Raw genomic sequence first — 18,387 nt, 5'->3', positions numbered from 1 at the left:
TTGTTTGTCTATTTGGAGAGTTACTGTATCTGTTACTATACTGGGTGGATTTCAAAATATTACTCTGGCTTCCTTCCACAGTTCAAAGGCAGGCATGTTAAGTTGATTTATCATTCTGAATTGCTTGTAGGTGTGCATGTCATTGTCTATTTCTGTGTCAGCCCTGTGATGATCTGGTGACCTGTCCTAGGTGTATGAATTATTTATTAATGAAAGCTAATGTTTTCTTATGCAGCAATATACCGTGGAGACCTTGCACTCTTTATAAAATGTAGCACAGATACAGTTGTTAAAGAATAAATGACAAACATAACTAAGCCATTAAAAATAGATCTTTTAATCATGAGTACTGTAACATTGCAGCATAGAAAATTCTACATTTCTGTATTTTTTGCCGTAATAGGTATTTCACACTATTCTTCCAAGGAAAATGGATTTAGGGTATTTGTCCCTCAGAGAAGACCACTGGACAAAGAAGTAGTCCGATATCGGGTACAGGATCTTTCCTGTGAGGGACAGCGTTTGCACCCGGCAAATACTTTCAACATAAACTATCAAGACTTTCTTCATTCCCAGAATTCCAAGCAGGAGTCCTGCCACGCACAGGGGAACGCAGGTCCCCGGGCCATTACACAGCACCTGAAACAACAACAACACAAACACAAAAAAGGAGGGGGGTAAGCATGTTTCCAGGAAGTAACGCATACTATTTTTATAAGCTACACAGAAAGTAGTGTGCTGGACTGTTCAGGATGTCTATGACACGACATGTCACGTCACATGACAGAAACTGGTTTAAGAAACAAACCTGGACTGGATCTGTTTCAAATAATGGAGACTGTAATGTTGTTGTTTGCAGAAACTTGACAAGCACTAAAAAGTGTTTAAAGAAAACTTGAAAGTGTTTTAATATATACCTGAAAAACCTTCTAGATTTTCTAATCGAAAGTTACTAGTTGACATTGAGTATTTTTGCAGATCTCTACCAAAGAATCATCTCTCTTATGAATAAACTATTCACTGTTAACCATTGCACAGGAAACTAGATTCAAATAACCTTTCATTAACCTAATGTAAATATGTGTTTGTTAATTTTAAGTTAATTTAACTTTGACCACTTTAATGTAAGTTGATGTAACTTAGAGATTTTAAACTTAAAATAATGAGTTTATTGGATCAACTGCAGCGAGTCAATTCAACCTTTTTTATTTTTGACAAAACAAGAACCAATTCTTGATGCAAACTTTAGTAAAGAATTATGCAAACATGATGAAATTTAGTGTTGAATTCAGTTCCTAGACCTGTACAATTTGACTAGGAGCAGTCTCACACGTATAGTACTAATTTTGGTGAAAAATGTGCACAGATCCTTATGTCAAAACGTAGAACTGACTCCTTCAACTGGGAAATGTTTAAGGAAAACAACCGTACCATGTGATGAAAGAGTTGAGTCAAATTCATATCTCTAGTTTTCTGAAGTTCACTTAGCTTAAATTAGTTAAGTCACAATATTTTGTTGGACCACCTTCAGCTTTGTTTACAGCACACATTCACTGTGGCATTGTTTCGATAAGCTTCTGCAATGTCACAACATTTATTCCGTCCAGAGTTGCATTAATTTTACTCCAAGATCTTGTATTGATGATGGGAGAGTTGGACCTCTGTGCAAAGTCTTCTCCAGCACATCCCAAAGATTTTTAATGGGGTTAAGGTCTGGACTCTGTGGTGGCCAATCCATTTGTAAAAAAATTATGTGTCATGCTCCCTGAACCACTCTGTCGATATTTGAACCTGATGAATCCTGGTATTGTCATCTTGCAATATGTCCGTACCATCAGGGAAAAAAAAAATCCATTGCTGGAATAACCTGGTCATTCAGTATATCCAGGTAGTCAGCTGACCTCATTCTTTGGACACATAATGTTACTGAACCTGGACCTGACCAACTGCAGCAACCCCAGATCATAGCACTGCCCCCACAGGCTTGTACAGTAGGCACTAGGCATGATGGGTGCATCACTTCACCCCCTCACTCTGGAAAAGGGTAAATCTGTCCTCTTCAGACCACATGACCATCTTCCATTGCTCCAGAGTCCAATCTTTATGCTCCCTGATAAGTGGTTTTCACATTATGTGTGTGGAAATGCTCTTACTTTCACTAATAAACGCAGCCATGAATTCTACTATTGTTTTTCAATGATTTGATTTGATTTCACCAAACATTGTAGAGATCGCCAATCACGTTTATTCAAGATTTTCTTCCGACCACATTTCTTCCATGAAAATGATGGTTCCCCGCTTTCTTTCCAGTTTCTAATAATGCGTTGGAGAGTTCATAACCCAGTTTTAATAATTTCAGCAATATCCTTAGATGTTTTCTTTGCCTGATTTGTTTGTTTTCTTTGCCAATAATTTGACCCTTCTAAAACAGATTAACATCTTTTCCACGACCACAGGATGTCTCTTCATACTTGTTGTTTAAGAAATCAGAAGCTACTCACTGCATCAATTAGAGATAAATAACTTGTTACCAGCTGAAAAAGAATCATCCATGCATTAATTATCCAGTGGGAGGCTCTTACCCATTTGCTAGGTCAAAATGTCATGGTGGTGATTTTTTTTTTGGACGGCCAAGGAATTTATATTGTTGCTGTATTAAAATGCTTTGACATTGGTTTTGGTTTTGTTATTAAAAAAGTGTCCCTCTAATAATGATGATGGCCTGAACTATCACACAGACTCTGTATTGGTATTGTTGCTGGTAAAACAAATGCTTCAGTCAGATACTGTAATATTTTTCTTTTTGTAAAATCTTTCTAGAATAGTACAGGGAATTATTTTATGTGTGTTAGCAGCACAAACAACTCCAGGTTTGGAGAGTTATGTGTTGTGCTTCAAGCTAAACACCCCTCGACAAAGAGAGTGAAGAAATACTTGGTGTGAAGATTAAAAAGACAAAGTGAGCAGAAAATGTGTGTGACTCAGTGGCAGCAGCACAGTGAGAGTCAAAGACAGAGGGGGAGGGGACTGGGATGAATAGTGGCCTCAGGGCTGGAAGAGGCTCAGGGAGTTGGGTTTACAGGAAACCAGACAGAGCTGCCCTGGAGTCTGGAGAAGTCATCATTCAAGTTTACAGACACAGCAGCAGCTACACTCTGCATTCACTTCCATCATTCTTGCATTCAGTCATTTTACACCTACAAAATGAAACTGTTAATATGTACATCTGCTTCCACGTGAAGATTAAAGTCCTTCAACATCTTATGTGTAGAGATAAGGTGGCCACGTGGACAAATCACAGTTGTGTTTTTGTAAATTAAAAGCAGCTAGTCACTAAATAAAATAAAGCAGCAGCAGATTTTCTTTCTAGAGATGGAGATAATACTTCCTCTGGATTTACATTCACATACAAAATCCAGGAACTTCCAGAGTCTGGTATGAGCCACTGAAATTATTACAGCATTTTACACTGATGAAGTAAAACAATATGAATCCATTTAGCTGAAGATATCATACAGTTAGTTTGGGATTTACCTGACATTAGTAAACTTAGTAACAATAGAAAAATCACATGTGAAAATGATGTTCATTCTGAATTTGGATGTGGTATGTAGTATTGTATGGATTTGTGTGATTGATCAGCCTGATCCCACACACAGCTCCCAACACCACACAGCGACTGGCAGATTTGACAGACGTATTTGTGATGTATTTGCTGCTTTCAGGACTTCTCTTTAAAAGGTGGTGAAAGCGGCTGGAGTTTCACGACTGTTCCTCGGCCGTTCTGCAGCCATAAGCCTGGCTGGAACATTCTTGGCATGACTGCCCCGGCACTAAGTCCCCGGGCTTTGTTTCTCACCAGCCACTGACAACCAGAGGGTTCTGCTGGGCAGACATTTCACTGACAAAAAGTGAGTGTAGCACACCACAGAGCTCTTATTGTCATTTTCTATTGTGCAGATAATTTGGGTTCACACAAACTGTCAGGACGTCATCACTGAAAATGATGAATGAATTAGTAATTCACGTTATAACAAACAAATAGCATGGATGAAAACTGTTCCCAGTGTGTTCTGTGGTTTATCCAGAGTAACAAAGATGGAAATGATTTTACTGTGAAAATATATAAATTCTAATTTTTCCATCATATTCATATCAATGCAGCAACAGAAAGGAGCATTTTCTCCATCACACCTACTGACAACTACTGAGTGTCAGTTTACAGCTCACACTGACTCACCAGGGCAGCAAACATCTAAGGAGGCAGACAAAGGAAGTTATTGATCCATTCATGGAACCTACAACTGCTGTTCCACTATTAACTCCTGTACTATAGGCTGTCCTAAGGTGAACTAGCGTCAATAAGGTATGTCATTATTATTATTCTTATTATCTAATCTGCATGTTGACCAAACCATTATGAGCTGGTTGGTTAAACAGAGGCTCACACTGGGGCTTTAAACATGCTTTAAATTAAACACTAATCATATTTAAACCTCTACATTGTTATATATTTATAGACATTGTGTCTCAATACCACAGAGACAGCAGCGAAGTGAGTTTTGTATGGACTCTTATCGCGTATTATTTGTGTATAAAGATCTCAGAAATGTACTGAAAGTTAAAGCGTTGGTATACTACAGATTGATGGTGTGTCACTTGATGGGCTGGCTTCAGCGCATCATCTCCACAAACACAGATACTATCTCTGCGGCCTTTGTCTCGATCGATGACTGGTTTGCACAGCTGTCCAACACAAACAGCAGTAAATGTGTCATTTACTGCCTTTATTATATCTGACAGCTGGTGGTAAGTTTCAGTTACAGTTTCTGTGCACGAGGCCCCGTTTAAAAAAAAAACAAAAACAATACAGTGTGAATCTTATCAACAGTATGCATCACATAAGCCTCTGTCAAAGGCAACAAAAATGTGGCAGGTTTAGTTAGGATGTTTTTATTTAAGGAGCTATGCCAGCACAACACAGGTAGAAGTCAATGATTTGTCTGTAGCTTAACAAAAACACCAATCACATAATTTTACTGCTAACACTACCCACATTTAACGAGACCGCACAGTGGCCGTCTCAGTGGGGGGAAATGAATGGCACAGTTTGTCTGTAATCACAGTGCTGAGCCTGGAAACCAGTGTGACTGCCAAACCAGAGGCACTGATCCAGCTGTGTTCATTGGTAAAGAAAGTCCAGAATGAACACAGTGTCAAACATGTCTAAAGCCTGACATATTCATTTTTTAATATCTCTAGATGCTGTTAGGGGAAATGTGACAAATCATTACTTGCTTTGTTGCAATATAGGAGTTTTATCTGATTATTGCGTTAATAAGATATATTTGTCAGATTGAATAGATTCACTGTTACTTCACCCATAAACATTTTCTCAATAGATTTATATCACAATGAAAAATATATTTACTGCAAAGAATTCAATCCAGTCTAATGAGATTTGAAACTGCCAGGTGTGGGCTGTTGATTTTAGTGCATTAAGATACAAGCAGGTAGGTCAAATATTCTAAAACACTCCAGCTTGTGTTTACAGATGAAACACATGTCTCCTAGTGGACCAGCCAAGTGTGTTTGCAATAAACCTGGGAAAATAACTCACACACAAAAACACAATAAATGACACAGCAAGCATTCTAGAGCAGAGGTCCATATATATAGACGTCAAATAAAAGGGTGTTGCGGCACTGGTGTAGTATTCTCCATTAAAGCCAAAAACACACGGGCGGACAATAAGCATTCACACAGCGTTGCCTACAACTGTCTATGTAAACCTACAGACAAGCAGCAACAGCAAAACACACATGGGCACAGGTGGTGGGTGCACAGTCCCACAACACTGCACATCGCTCCATGTTTCAGCATTACACACTAAACACACTGCATTTTTTAGACTTGTTCCCACATGGTGACAGCACATTTACATACATAATGTTAAACAGATATTGCATAATGAGCCATAACTAGCGAAAACTGGTTCTATGCACACCAAGATGTCCCCTTGCTTATGCTGAAATGGTGCATTTCCAAGCTATCTATGAACACTAGAGGACTTAACCCTACCCCTTTCTTGTTTTAAATGGAATAAAAAATGACATTCTACACTGATCAAATTTTCTGGTTTAAATTATATATAGTTAAATATGTTCCTGGAATCAGAATATAGTTTAAAAGCCAGTCAATTGATGAGACCGAGGTTGTGTAATTCAATGAGCATGATCTTGTTATGCAACCAGTAAAATGTCAGAGCTCTGTGTTTCACAAGGAAGAATGTTTTCACTATATTTGTACATTATCTGCATATTGCTGCAAGTGTATTGTGGAGCTGGATGAGTTTGAGCACTTCGGCATACTTAAGCAGTTTAGTGCAGTACCATAAACATTCAAAACTCCAACTCAAAAGAGACGGATTATGAAGAGTATGATCACAAACTGTGCATCAGAGTTAGAGAAACCACGACTTGTATGGCAATCATTCCCAAAACACTTCTTTTAAGATAATGCACCCAAAAGCATGCACTAGTTTTGGAGCCTACTTGCTCTGTGTTTCTACGTCCACTCACCATGTCAGGTCTTAGTCTGAACACCAGAGGGAGGGAGTACCGCAGGGCGTTCAGGGTGCTAACAACAGTTGAACTCCAAGACTGATGCACCTCGCGGCTCCGTGGGATCCGGCAGATGGTGAACTGTGGGACAAGGTCACATGACATCAGTTTTGACTCTTGCAGTGAATCCACACTTTTAACTACAGTACCAATAATAATGTTATTTTAAGTAGAAATTGGTTCCTAAGGCATCCAGGAATCGAGGCTTATAGTATACCTCTGGTGCAATTCCTGTAAGACGTTCAGAGAAGGAAAAAATGTGTTAAACAGCTCACAAAAACAGTTAAAGTACAAAACAGTATGCAAAGATGCAAAGAAAAAGCATTAGATATAAAACAACAATTACAAAGTATTTACAAAATATTTATTAAATTGTATAGCGCATATAAATGCACTAAATACATGCAATAATAGTCCACAAGTTCCAATAACATATACAACAAAACATTTTTAAAACTATATTGATTGTTGAGTCATTTTCTATGAAAAACTCCCAAAAAATTAACTGGTTCAAAGTCCTCAAATGTGACTTTTTTTAAATCTTACATTAGTCTAAATTTATTTCAACATTTGAGATTTTTGACCGGGTTGAACAAATTAAGACAGTCGATTACCCTCTAGGACACTCGTGGACATTTTTCATTGTTGACCGATTTCATGCAAACCAAGTGATCAATTGGTTCACCTGGAAGACACCTGCACATTAATAATGAATGAAAATAATCACTCAGATAGGCCCTAAAAACATTCTTCTTACTGATCTTTAAATAGGTATAAAGTAGTTTGTTGTGTTTATAACTAAAATGGTGTTTAAGATGAGATGAGAAGATGAGTAGAGTGCTTATGCCACCTGCTGGGCAGCACTCGTACAGCAGCCAGCCACTCATTTCATCACTGTCAGTATCAAGTACCACAACCTGCACACTCACTCCAAGACACAGGCTTTATTCAAAAGAGACAATCCTATTAAACACGCACAAATCGGCGGACAAACTCCATGATAACAGCACCTTGGGCACTAGTAGGTACATGCAAAACAACACTTCATACCTAAATCCAGCCCTCAGGCAGATGTGTACCTGTGACTTAGAGTCAGAGTCTTGCTTGGAGCTTTCAAAGGTGCAGATTTTCTCTTCGCTCATCCGGTCTGTGTCGGCAATGACATAGTGTCGAGGGGTGTAGGCCGCAGACAGGCACTCCATCAGCCGCAGGATCTCTGTGGTGTGGCCACCTGGAAAACACATGATAGACACATGATGAACGTGGCAATGACATAAAGACTAAGTACTTAGATACTGATATAGAACAACTGTATGGTTCATGTTCAGAATTACAATTCTAATAAAGGAAAACCTGAATATCTATGTGATGCTCCTTTGGTCTGGCTTAGTTTTTTATTCAAATTATTCTTAAAAAAACGTTCACTACAGGATCCACAAATGTTTACAGTTCCCAATGCTCAAAGTCAGCTTCATGTTTTGGCATTTTTTCAATTCAATAAACTAAATTGAATGTAATACTGTACACTGCAGTAGATCATTAGTCCAGTATATTCTGGACATGTAGTGTTTCTGTTCAGATACTGTCTGGAGCCACAGTACAACTATTCAGCTGAATATAAGCTTGTCACGCTGAGAACAACAAACTCTGTAAACAATGTTTTAATAGCTGCAGAGACCCTCCTGGTTGATTAAAATAATAATAATAATAATAAAAATCCACCCCCATCATTCCCTATATTTGGTACAGTCCACGGAAGCTAAGGAAGTCGGCTAATGTTAGAAAGAAAGGAATGAAAACGTGTTTTGCTTGTTCGTGACTGTGCAGATGTGGAAATGAACAATGAACACGTAGAAAAGTACAATTTGTGACAATTTTCAGGTCATAAGAATAAAACCAACTCATCTTTCTGGCAGAGAGCAGCTCATATCGTGGTACATGCGTGTAAGTTAATGTTACCTGATCCTGCAACGACGACAACAGCGACGGGACCTCTGGATCCAGGTTTATACTTTGGTCCGGTCTTAACAACAACATATAACCGGATAATAAACAACAAACATATGAGTAAAACAGCAAAAGCAACACTTAACAGGAACATGACGGCTAATGTGTAGCATCACAACACTAGGACCTGAATTTAGGCTTTCAGGCACATCTCCCTCCGCCTTTAACAGCAGACTGTCTCCATTCAGTGGCAGGAGTTAGTCCCTTCATTAGTTTTAGTTATAGTTTTATGTAGCTGTGCAGTTTGAGCTTATGTAAACTGAAATGATAGCTTCCAAAAATCTAAATTTAGTCAATAAATATAAGATATTAAGTGAGTTGAGTTCATCAAAACAGTCCAAAATATTTGCCAGAAAAAGGACAAATAACATATATGTTGTATGTCCAGTTTATTCTTAGTATAAACTTTATTCTTAGTATCTACGCATAACTCTAACTCAGTAAGTAAACTGACGCCTGCAAAACATTATTTAGGGCATAATAAACACACATTGTCCCAGTCTCTTCTTCTCTCTGTCGTTTTAAAAGAAAAGGATAAATGGCGCCCTCCACAGGAAGCCACGGTGTCTTCTGTCCAGACACTGCAGTTTGTTTGTCTGTCACTGTGCTGTCCACATGCTGTGGAGAAGACATTCACCTTCTTAGACTTTTATTTTGGAGGAACACCTTGGAATGGTTGGTGTAATTATAGATCATAAATATGTGGGCCTAAGCAGAAAGACATCCGCTATTTATACATTACATGACATTACATTACCAGTCTATTTAAATGTCTTACAAGTCAATGTCTTTGTATAATTATTGCTACATCAATCTCATCTTTGCACAGTGTAAAAGGGAAAAGCATGAAGAGGATTGGATGTTATATTTGTAGCTTTAAAAATGAGTGCATCTTCAGATTCATTCATTTTATATTTCAGGCAAATTAACATCGATTTTTGCATCATCATCATAGTGTTGTTGTCCCTACATTAACAGCAGCAGAATTTAAACATCATAAAACTGCAGACAGAGGGAAGCTGGTATATCCGACAGTGCATTGAACGCAGCATGTGTTTCCACACCGGATGCTGGCCACCATCAGAGTCATTCCGGGCAGCTAGCAGCTGGTCTGCGTCTCAGCATCAGCATCAGCAGCATCAGCAGCAGCATCAGCATCCGCATCCGCATGGATGACAGGTGGGTAACATGCCACCACTCTCACACCGTGCGTGTGACGCTCTGCGTGTGTCAGCGTGTTGTTGTTGTTGTTGTTGTTGTTGTTGTCCTCTTTCACTGTGTTTTGTGCAGCTGCGGCCGTGCTGCTGCGCTACAGGTGGAGGCAGACCAGAGCACACTGTGTTGCTGTACACACACACACACACACACACACACACACCGCCGTGTCCTTCATTAGATCACAGTGTCTGCAGACAGGAGGATGCAGCTGCTCCCGGTGGACGGATGTTCGTCGTTTACCGGGCTGCAGCAGCAAAGGATGCGCACAGCTACAGCCGGGATAAGACGCAGGGCCGAGCACCTACACACACACAAACACACACTTATTATATATTTATATATATATATATATATATATATATATATATATATATAAATATATATTGTCAGTCTGTTACCTGAACCAACTGCTTGACCTAAACCTTAACCCACCTATACCTACATCTAACCTTAAACCTGAAACCATGAATCAACCCTCTAACAGCTCTCTGGACAAAATGTTCTCATGTGTCCACATGTACAAACGCAAGGGAAACATCCTGTTGTCCAAGTGACAAAAATGTCATCAGATTGTTTCTCTACCACTCTTCATGTCAGGTACAGTAATACACCTGTATTAGAAACAATAGGCAGGAGAGTATTAGAAAACGTACTCTTACTAATAGTTCATTAATCCGTTCCTTGTGCTGTATAGAAAATCCTCAGTCAGTGACCATTCAGCAGCAAAATAGTTAAACTAGTTGTGTCTTAGCTTAATCAATGAGTGGTTCTTTACTTTCGCGTAGATCCACTGAAACATCTTGAGCAGAAAACCCCAGAAGACGTGACAGGGAGGAAGGATGGACTCCATCTCTATGATGGGCGGCAGCAGGAGCCCTGTGTTCCTCACACCCTCCTCCTCCTCCCACCACTTCCGCCACGTCCAAGCCTGCTTCCTGCCCAACGGTGCGAAGAACGGAGTTGGTTTTGGAGATTCAGGGGCTTCCTGCCTTCCTGCGCAGCCCACAGTGGCCATACTGGGTTCTGGTGACTTCTCCAAGTGCCTGACCATCCGCCTGCTGCGCTGCGGCTTCTATGTGGTGGTGGGCAGCCGCCATCCCAAACTGGCAGCCCAGTCATTTCCACATGTGGTGGATGTGACCCACCATGAAGACGCTGTGGGGAAGGCCAACATTGTGTTCCTGGCAATCCGTCGGGAGCATTACTCTGTCCTGTGGGACCTCAAACATCTCCTGGAAGGTAGATAGCAACACTCTTTCCAGTGCACCACCGCCGTGATGGAGTCGGTTTATATGTGTTTGTCTTGTTGTTCTTCAGGAAAGATCCTGGTGGATGTGAGTAACAACAGGAGGGTGAACCAGTATCCAGAGTCGAACGCTGAGTATCTGGCTTCACTGCTGCCGGACTCCATCGTCGTCAAAGGCTTCAACGTCATCTCAGCCTGGGCCATGCAGCAGAGCTGCCCCAAAGACGCCAGCTCCCAGGTACTGTCAGAGGCAGTTTTAAAGAAAGGATAGAGATAGAAGATTCCTCTAGCTATTAAGGGTAATGTGTTCAGTTTAAGTGATTCTGTGTTGTCAGTGTCAATATGCATTAGAAATAAGTAGAACAGCTCAAATCCATTTCAAGGATGACAGATAATGAGGCTTTCTGACACATTAAATCTCCCATAATTTAGCCACAGATTATTAAAAAAAACCCCAGTGGACTCCTGAACAAATGAACTGCTGTACAGGACTCTCACAACAATAGAGCTCCTGAAATAACTCCTCAGTCTGTCTGATCCGTGGCCTGGTATCCAAAGTTGCAGGACACAACCTCACTTTCAGACGCTTTTAACAACTAAAATGATACTTTAAAATCTGTTTTAATACAAACCTCGACATTAGAGGATGAACCTACAGTGCATTTGACAATCTAGTGAATATTTGTGGCAGCAGCCCACTGTGTGTGAGGTAGAGTAAACATCAATTCCATGGCAGCCAGTGAAAACGTATGCCTCGCTGATATGTTTTTCAAGGGTAACTACACATACACTCTTCATCGTGGCACCTGTTAGTGAACATTTGTGTTTTTTAGAAGCAGGAAAAATGGGCAAGCGTAAGGATTAGAGCGACTTTGACAAGGGCCAGGATGTGACGGCTAGACGACTGCGTCAGATCATCTTTAACACTGCAGCTCCAGTGAGTCTGCAGTGGTCTGCCTCTATCAATTCAATTCAATTCAATTCAGTTTTATTTGTATTGCGCCAATTTACAACAGAAGTTATCTCAAGGCACTTTACAGTCTAAGGTTTAAGACCTTACAGAAAATATTTATACAAAAAAAATTATAGAGAAAACCCAACAATCCCATTTGAGCAAGCTTTAGGCAACAGTGGAGAGGAAAAACTCCCTTTAGAGGAAGAAACCTCCAGCAGAACCAGGCTCATGGTGGGCGGCCAACTGCCTCGACCGGTTGGGGTGGGTGGAAAGAGGAGAGAGAAAAGAACAGCAGGCAATATCAGAAGTGGTCAACTTCATACTAGATACCACAGCACTCCTTTAGGGGTCTAGTGCAGTCCATGTCTCCACATGTCAAGTCGTTGTGCCTGATCAGTGTAGATCATATACCGTATAACACTGTATGCGTTATGTGTTCCTCCTCTCTGTTCCATCTTTCCTGGTCCTCTAACCAGTTCCTCCATCTGTAATCCTGGCTCTACGTAGGTGTTCATCTGCAGTGACTCAGTGGAGGCGCGACAGCAGATTATGGAGTTAGCCCGCCAGCTCAGTTTCCAGCCGGTGGATATGGGCACCCTGTCGTCGTCGCGGGACATTGAAAACATGCCCATACAGTTATTTCCTGGCTGGAAGGGCCCCGTCCTCGCTGCCGTGGCTCTCTCCATTTTCTTCTTTGCTTACTCTTTTGTACGAGACATCATCCACCCTTATGTAAAATACAAGCAGAGTGACTTCTACAAGATCCCCATAGAGATGGTGAACCGGACATTGCCCACTGTGGCCATCACTCTCTTGGCCCTGGTGTATCTGGCAGGCCAACTGGCAGCCGCCCACCAGCTCTACTATGGTACCAAATACAGGCATTTCCCACACTGGCTAGAGGGCTGGCTGCAGAGCCGGAAGCAGCTGGGCCTCCTTAGCTTCTTCCTGGCTGCTGTCCATGTTCTCTACAGCCTCTGTCTGCCCATGAGGAGGTCTGAGAGGTACCTGCTGCTCAACACTGCCTACCAGCAGGTCAGTAGGATGGAGGATTTTGACAGCATGCATACACTGATGTTTATTCATTTGACCTGTCAACAACACAAGGCGGGGATCTGTTGCTAAAACTGAGGAAGTATTCCTACATTTTGAGAAATGATTTGTTTCCTTCTTTCCAAAAGTAATATAACTAGGAGTATTAGGCACATTGCTTGTCATATGGGCTTTATGGTTGATTCAGTTACTGAAGGAGTCTTGCAGAAATAAAATCTTAGCTTTAAGTATGTAACATGCTTCATATGATCACTTCCCTCCTCTGCGTCGGCAGGTCCACGCTAACGTGGAGAATGCGTGGAATGAGGAGGAGGTGTGGAGGGTGGAGATGTACGTGTCCTTTGGGATCATGAGTCTCGGGCTCCTGTCGCTCCTAGCCATCTCCTCCATCCCCTCTGTCCACAGCATGCTCAACTGGAGGGAGTTCAGCTTCATACAGGTACAGTCGTAAAAACCAGGGGCCTGACACTTTCACATAACAAGTTGCAGTGTGCACAGATAGCAACATGGGTAAACGTGTTTTTCTTAGTTTCAGCACTGTGATTATGGGATGTTTCAGCTAAATACAGCCACACTAAAGACCTGTCGCAGGAGAAAACAAAAAGAATGATTGATAGGCAAACATTTTACTTCACGTTCCATTTGAAACAAGCTGTCAGTGAAAATATAGTCAAAATTGAACAAGCTCTAAAATGGGTCATATTTTACTGGAGGTTAGTCCTGCAGCTTAAGTTGAAGTGGACACGTGGTGGGCAGGCAAGGATGATGTGTCATCTGCCCAAGTCACGATAGGCACTGACATGTAGAAGTCCCCCAGCATCCATTTTCTGTTGTTACTGAGTGTGTCATCATGGGTATTCCTGTCTGTGCTCCAGTCCACTCTAGGATACATCGCCCTGCTCATTGCCACCTTCCACGGCCTGCTGTTTGGCTGGAAGCGAGCCTTCGAGGAGGAGGCCTATCGTTTCTATCTGCCCCCCAGTTTCATGGTGGCCCTGGCACTGCCAGTGTGTGTCATCCTGGGAAAGGTGCTAATGCTGCTCCCTTGTGTTGCACGCAAACTCCACCGGATCCGCCGGGGCCAGGACAGCAGTCAATACCGATGCCAGCGCCTGGAGCCGGTGGGCTCGGCTGCCCACGTTTCACCTGAGAGAGTCACAATCATGTGATGGGCGCAGCACAGGGCTGCTCCTTGCCTGGTATGTTTACCTATTATTACCAGAGTTAGCTAGACAGTTCTTTCTTACGTGGTTCTCATTGAAAGGGCATATTATTAATTTTACTGTAACTTTGTAATGTATATGTACTCTGCAAGTATTTGCTGTAACTACACAATGACTGCTGACTTTGTATTATTATACTACTATTAATTTGTTCCAATCTATTTGTCCTGGTAGACATCACACTGAAATACTGCGTTGGTTGTTGATTTAAAGAGAAACTTCTCTTCAGTAACCCAGACAATGTCATCAAACACAATGGAGACTAAAGACTGAGAGCATGGACTTTAAAAGATGCAACTGTGAACTCCACAGGAGTTTCATCTCAACCCAATGAACGAAAAGACAACACTGAGTTGAATGGTGTGTGTGCTTCTGCAGCATACATGTTTGTTATGTGTGTCTTGTGAGTATCTAAACTTAGTAGTACTCCTTGAAAGTTGACAAATGTATTTTCAGTAGTGTTATTTTCACACGTGTAGCATCAGATATTGATATATATGTAAATGATATGGAAGAGAATATCATGTAGTGACCATGTTGCCAGTACTAATGTAGTTTCTCCTTCAGTGCTTGAAATGGTTCAGTGTCAAACTGCAAAATGAAATATTTTGAGGTATTTATTGATTCTCCCGTTTCACTGTGTCATGTTCTGTCAGTATTAGTGCAATAAAAATCTCTATTTGACTAATGGAACGATGTTATTCATAGATCAATGTGCTTTAGCACAGAACCGTCATTACAGGTGTCAACTCGTGCTGCCAGTTTCTATTTCTTTTCTGGAGTTTCTCCACCTGTTGAAGTGGTGACTTAGCAACAGCACATCTTTCTTTAGTTCGTATTTCTGTGCCAGTGATTATTGAGTCCATCTATCATGCTCTAATCAATGTGATTATGGATTTTCTGTTCCAGTAGTGCAGTCATTCTTTATTGTGATATTTGTATTGAATACACTGCAGCTCATCCCACAGTCCAGCTGCAGGTGCTGAAGCTGCATCAGAACTGAAGTACAGCAAAGTCAGCCTCATATTTGTCTATGTAAAAGGTCTTTGTCTGTAAATGTACTGTCTAAATAAAATGGATTATTATTATTGTGCTTTGATGTAATGCATGTGTACCATTAAATTGACCTATGTTTGGCTGAACTGAAATGTGTTAAAGGCTGCCTGGATGTTTTAGACATTCATTTAACTGCTTTAGAAATTATTTAATAGGCCGTACATTTTAATCATTTTCTCCAGTCGTTTGATCTTGAAGTGCAGATCTGCTGAAAAAGCACAACAAAAGTGATTCAAGGTAGCAACAGAGAAAGAGGTATATGAATGCAGGTGATAGGACAGGATCCCACAGAGTAAAGACCAGTGGCAGTGAATTAGATCAAGTAGGTGAAGAGAAATGTCGGCAAAGGAATCATTGCTCAAACATGGTGACGCCTGAAGTGTGACAGACAGTTATAGTGTCACCGATGCATTTTCTGCCCGTCAGCATTGGACCAACACTCTGTGTCTAACACAGCATTTAAAGTGTTACAATACAGTTGCACTTGAACAGGTCTACTGGCCACAAGGTCCAGGGAACAGAGGGCTAAGAAAGCCCCCTGACCCAGAGCCTACCTACAGAGAGAACAGTCGATCCAGCAACAACGAAGAAATGCACAAGTAACGGAAGAATGACTGCAAATGATGAGCAGAATAAGAAAGAGCGAGTCAGCATCAAGTCATCAATGCAGGTGGTGGAAGGTGGAATGATAAGTAAGACACATTTATAGTATTAAAATAATTTTAATGAAAACCCATCACAGTTAAATTTCATAACAAGACATATAAAACATCATATTTATAAACAACATATTTAAGAAAGACGAGGCTAAAAGTTCCTTTCAGTTATTTAAAGTGTGGCTGCCCTGAGTTGGCAAATTAAATGACAAACTAAAAGATCGGTTTTACGCAGAGAAACTTAATATGGTGTGCTGTTAAACTACACTCATTAAAACTATAATCTATCTTTAAAGGAGGTTTTACCATGTGTCCTCCAATAAGTGACTCATTGATCCAAACCAGCTGGTTTTCTTGACAACAATCAGTGATCTGGCTTTTCTCAAGACAAGAACAAATTGCTCAAACGACGCCACCTGCATTCAGCCTGATCCCACAGTGTCACTGCTCATAACTATTCTAAAAACCTGAAGTGGTTAATGAGGATTCTGGCAGCAGTGGCTTTTTTTGAAGGATGCCTCACAGCCTGGCATGATTAAACATCACGCTGCAATCAACACCAGTGTATGGTGTCACTGCTTCAACGAACAGGAGCTACTTTGTACCAAAGGTGCATCACTTCACATCACAGAGCAGTGAAGCACGCGTTCTGTCTTCAACAGTAAACAATAAGGCACACATTTGGTGTTTTCTTCATCGCATACAGGAACTGGTCATTCACTGCAGGAAGTCACCAACCAAAACGCTCCTAAAACGTGTCCATGAAACTCACAGCAGTAAAAATCAACTCATATCCGGGGCGCGCAGCTGCTCCAGCTCAGCCAGCAGCTCCTGGGCACTGGGTCTGTCTTGGGGCCCTCCGCTCCAGCACCGGCTTACTAGTGCACTGCACAGCCGCCCCTGCTGCGACCTGAACACCGGATGGTCCCGGACAGACGGACGCAGGTTGTGCGCCACCACTGCGTAAAGCACGTGCTGCCTGTCGCCGGCGTACGGCTGCTCTCTGGTGATCAGCTGCCAAAAGGTGATTGCGAAAGAGAAGATATCCGCCTTAGCGGACACCCCTTCGCCCTTCAGCAGCTCCGGGGCTCTGTGCGTGTACGTGCCACCGACGTGGCTCAGGAGCGGGCTGACAGCGCTCACTTCACCGCCGCCGTCGAGTTTCAACGAGCAGCCGAAGTCGGCGATTTTGCAGACGTCGTCAGCGGACACCAGCACGTTGGCCGGTTTTATGTCCAGGTGCGCGATGCTGTGCGAGTGGAGGAACCGCAAGCCCTGTGCGATGTCTGTGGAGTAGCGGAGCCACCTGTCGCCCCCCAGCAGCTCCGCACGTCCGTAGATGATCTGCTGCAGGTTGCTGCTCCCCACGAACTCCATCAGGATGGTTCCGATGCTGCCTTCATCTCCAAAATCCGCGGGTACGCAGGTGGTAGCCGCGATGATGCGCACGACGTTCCTGTGGCGCAGGTGTGCCGCGTTGAGCTCAGCCCAGAAGCTCTGCCGCGACGCCAGCTTGTTCTTGGTGCACTTCTTCACTTTCTTCAGCGCAACGGTCTCCCCGAGGTAGTCCGCCTTGTAGACGGAGCCGAATCCTCCGGAGCCCACAGGCTGCGCAGACCGCAGCTCCTTCCAGAGGATCACGGAGGACCAGAGCCGGGTGGCGACTTTACCGTGGAGCCGCTGGACCGGGACCTGTAACGTGGAGCCGTGGGAGTGTCTGCTCAGCGGGCTGCTGCAGGCGCCGATGTCGAGAGAAGGGTAGATGTCTCTGGGCAGCAGGCGAGTCACGGGGATCGGTGAAGGCATCGTGAGCGGCAGCGGGTCTGTGCAGCCTGAAGTCTGCAACTGACTGAGCAGCAGGGCTGAAGGCTGAAGAGCTTTTCAGCGCAGACACACACACACACACACACACGGGCAGCCACACCGCCACTTAGTGTTGTGGAGTATGTAATGCTTTGTTTGGGTTCAACGGGTTCATCCCGATGGTTCAACTCAGTTTACGCAATCTACAGTTGGGGAGGACGGCGTAACATGAACCACCTTTTACATTCTGTTATAGTAAAGCACGGTATTATTTATGTGTGTCAAAAAATAGCTGCAGCATGTGTGAGTTTCATTGGCTACTTCATCAGCAGCTTCACCATATGGGCCTTTCTGTGCAGTGTGGAGTCCGCAGAGTGCACAGACACAAAGTTTGACAAAGTAGATGCAGCATGAGGCGGGGGGTGGGCGACATGTTACACAGCTCAGAGCCTGTGTGTGTGTGTGTGTGTGTGTGTGTCTCTTTTTCAGTCTTTTCACTGAGACTTCTGCAGCGTTGCAGGATCCCTGTAAGAACAGATGCCCACGT

General features: G+C 42.5%; 3 protein-coding genes across 4 annotated transcripts in view; 1 reads left to right on the top strand and 2 right to left on the bottom strand.

The window, feature by feature from the left end:
* alg14 (ALG14 UDP-N-acetylglucosaminyltransferase subunit) overlaps positions 1–8,764 on the bottom strand; it is a 9,223-nt gene extending 459 nt beyond the window's left edge. Inside the window, exons 1-4 of the mRNA XM_026361139.1 lie at positions 8,583–8,764; positions 7,703–7,854; positions 6,582–6,704; positions 1–639 (exon numbers count right to left, since the gene is read on the bottom strand). The exon at positions 1–639 is cut by the window's left edge and continues 459 nt beyond it. Coding sequence (XP_026216924.1) covers positions 409–639; positions 6,582–6,704; positions 7,703–7,854; positions 8,583–8,724 — 648 coding nt within the window. The 5' untranslated portion in view covers positions 8,725–8,764 and the 3' untranslated portion in view covers positions 1–408. The remainder of the gene's footprint in view (positions 640–6,581; positions 6,705–7,702; positions 7,855–8,582) is intronic.
* Positions 8,765–9,655: 891 nt separating this feature from the next.
* steap2 (STEAP family member 2, metalloreductase) lies at positions 9,656–15,583 on the top strand. Of its 2 annotated transcripts, none has more exons than XM_026363265.1 (7): positions 9,656–9,809; positions 10,634–11,087; positions 11,166–11,332; positions 12,557–13,084; positions 13,377–13,541; positions 13,978–14,301; positions 14,500–15,583. In XM_026363265.1, exons 2-6 carry the CDS (start codon positions 10,688–10,690, stop codon positions 14,269–14,271), a joined length of 1,554 nt encoding a protein of 517 aa, XP_026219050.1. In that variant the 5' UTR covers positions 9,656–9,809; positions 10,634–10,687; the 3' UTR covers positions 14,272–14,301; positions 14,500–15,583. The 2 variants fall into 2 exon arrangements, with proteins under 2 accessions (XP_026219050.1, XP_026219051.1); XM_026363266.1 differs by having other exon boundaries at positions 14,539–14,599.
* Positions 15,584–15,935: 352 nt separating this feature from the next.
* Positions 15,936–18,187, bottom strand: mos (v-mos Moloney murine sarcoma viral oncogene homolog). The gene is made up of 2 exons (XM_026361514.1): positions 16,810–18,187; positions 15,936–15,995 (listed from the first exon to the last, which is right to left on the bottom strand). The coding sequence occupies exon 1, from the start codon at positions 17,841–17,843 to the stop codon at positions 16,821–16,823; it is 1,023 nt and encodes a 340-aa protein (XP_026217299.1). The 5' UTR covers positions 17,844–18,187; the 3' UTR covers positions 15,936–15,995; positions 16,810–16,820.
* Between the last annotated feature and the right edge of the window lie 200 nt (positions 18,188–18,387).

The sequence above is a fragment of the Anabas testudineus genome, chromosome 2 (genome assembly GCF_900324465.2).
Source record: "Anabas testudineus chromosome 2, fAnaTes1.2, whole genome shotgun sequence".
Taxonomy (NCBI): domain Eukaryota; kingdom Metazoa; phylum Chordata; class Actinopteri; order Anabantiformes; family Anabantidae; genus Anabas; species Anabas testudineus.
This window is presented reverse-complemented; position numbering and strand designations above follow the sequence as displayed.